The sequence below is a fragment of the Myotis brandtii genome, unplaced genomic scaffold (assembly GCF_000412655.1).
Source record: "Myotis brandtii unplaced genomic scaffold, ASM41265v1 scaffold1077, whole genome shotgun sequence".
Classification (NCBI taxonomy): domain Eukaryota; kingdom Metazoa; phylum Chordata; class Mammalia; order Chiroptera; family Vespertilionidae; genus Myotis; species Myotis brandtii.
Genome location: NW_005353666.1, coordinates 607,831 through 609,993, shown reverse-complemented (window position 1 = coordinate 609,993; position 2,163 = coordinate 607,831). Strand labels below are relative to the sequence as shown.

Genomic DNA, 2,163 nt, shown 5'->3' with positions numbered 1-2,163 from the left:
GTAGAGAACGGTCGGTTTCCGAGACCTTAGAAAACAGGCGACGGCCAAGAACGCGCAGGTCTCCCTGGTGTGTCCGCCGCGGCTCCCAGACATCAGTGGCCTCAGGTTGCCATCTGCTCTCCGCTGCTCTGCCGAAAGCATTTCTTTAAAAAATGTGTGCATATTTATTGATGTCAGAGAGGAAGGGAGAGGGAGAGGGAGAGAGACATCAAGGATGAGAGAGAATCATGGATCGGCTGCCTCCTGCAGGCCCCACACTGGGGATGGAGCCCACAGCCCGGGCCTGTGCCCTGACCGGGAATCGCACCCTGACTTCCTGTTCACAGGTCAATGCTCAGCCACGGGCCCCGCCGGCCGGGCTGCAAGCGTTTGTTCAGGTCAATCTGCTTCTCTTCTCCTCCTGCAGTTTTTGCGAGTCGATCAAGATAAAGACAAGGACTGCAGCCTGGACTGCGGGGGCTCCCCCCAGAAGCCGGTCTGTGCGTCGGACGGGAGGACCTTCCTGTCCCGTTGCGAGTTCCAGCGCGCCAAGTGCAAGGACCCGCAGCTGGAGATCGCGTACCGGGGCAACTGCAAAGGTAAGCCGTCCGCGCACACACACCTTGCAGCGCCGGACGGTCCCACGGGAGTCGGTCCCACGGGAGTCGGTACCACGGGACCGCCACGCCGTGCGCTTTAGTCCCGCCGCTGCTGCATTGTCGGGAAGGACTCGAGATGTAAGTCTGTGAACACTTCAGATCAGTGGGAAGAAGAGCGATTTCCATGACTCGAGACAGAGCCCTTTGACAGGTTCGTGCTCGCTGACCGCTGGCCCACACCGGCCGGGGCGGGAAGTGGGTTTTAAGACCAGGAAGAGATTAGGTGCCGCGCGAGGCGGCCCATCACCAGCCGGGGAAGGAGGGCGGCTGGGACGAGCTGCTGTCACTGGGATGGGAGCCTCGGGGAACGGCCACTGAACGGGAGGCCAGTGAGGCCCGGAGCCAATGGGAAGGGCACAGCCAGCATTGAGAGTCCAAGCACATCAGGGCCCGACGCTACGGACACGCGTGCACGGGTGACCCGAGGACTCGCGGGTGGAGGTGTCCAGGCACAGACGCCCACAGGGCCCATGAGCCGCTCACAGGCCCTGAGCCCCGCAGGCACCACAGGGAGGCGGGTGAGGCCGGGTTTCCTTGGAGCGATGGAAGCGCTGGTTCCACGCGTGGCGGACGCCCTGAGGCCACCGAGTCCCACGCTCTCAGTTGGTCACGACGACGGTTTGAGGTTTCGTGTCGTGGATCCCAGAGAAAAAATGACAGGGCTTGTGTTGTGAGGATTTCATTTTGAAACCGTTAAAAACAAAGTGTCCAAAAAGAAAAACAAACAAACAAAAAACCCACAAGGTGCCCAGGGTCCAGCCTCAGCCAGACCAGGAGCCGTGAGGGCCGGCTGCGTCCTCCCTCCGACCACAGCCCAGCGTGAGGGAGCTCGTCCGGGCGGCCCCAGGGGAGGCAGGGAGCCCTGAACTCTGTCCTTTTTGCAGAGAGCCGTGGGGATGCAGTGGGATGATGCCATGGCAGGCTGTGCCGGATGCTGTGATTTCTGTAGGGAGGGCCCTTGGTTTAGTCTCACGCAGGAGCAGGTCAGCCAGGCGCCGGTTTAAAGTGAAGGGCGGGCCTGACGGGCGTGGCTCAGTGGGTGAGCGTGGACCTATGAACCGGGAGGTCACAGTGTGAATCCTGGTCCGGGCACACGCCTGGGTTGCGGGCTCAACCCCTAGCGTGGGGCGTGCAGGAGGCAGCTGATCGGTGATTCTCTCTCAACATTGACGTTTCTACCTCCCTCTCCCTTCCTCTCTGAAATCTATAAAAATATATTAAAGAAATAAAGCTAAGGAGAGGAGGGGGCTCTGGTGTGGGCCCCGCCGTGGGCTGCCCAGTGACCCGGAGTGGATGGTGGAGGGGCAAACTGGCCGAGCCTGCGGCCTCACGTCACGTGTCCTGACCACGCCAGAGTGAGTAACACGACACAGCAGCACCGGGCGGCGTGAGCAGTTCTGAGGGAAACCGCCTCGTGGTTTGCATGTTTCAGCAGAATCGGCCGGGAGGGCCGTCCAGGCTCCTGGCCGCAGGCTGTGGCCGGTGCTGAGTCAGCACATCTGGAAGGGGGACCACGGCAGGGGCG

At 61.7% G+C, this 2,163-nt stretch overlaps 1 protein-coding gene across 1 annotated transcript in view; it reads left to right on the top strand.

Moving 5' to 3' along the window:
* SMOC2 (SPARC related modular calcium binding 2) overlaps nt 1–2,163 on the top strand; it is a 72,268-nt gene that overhangs the window by 23,250 nt on the left and 46,855 nt on the right. Inside the window, exon 2 of the mRNA XM_014542357.1 lies at nt 407–578. Coding sequence (XP_014397843.1) covers nt 407–578 — 172 coding nt within the window. The remainder of the gene's footprint in view (nt 1–406; nt 579–2,163) is intronic.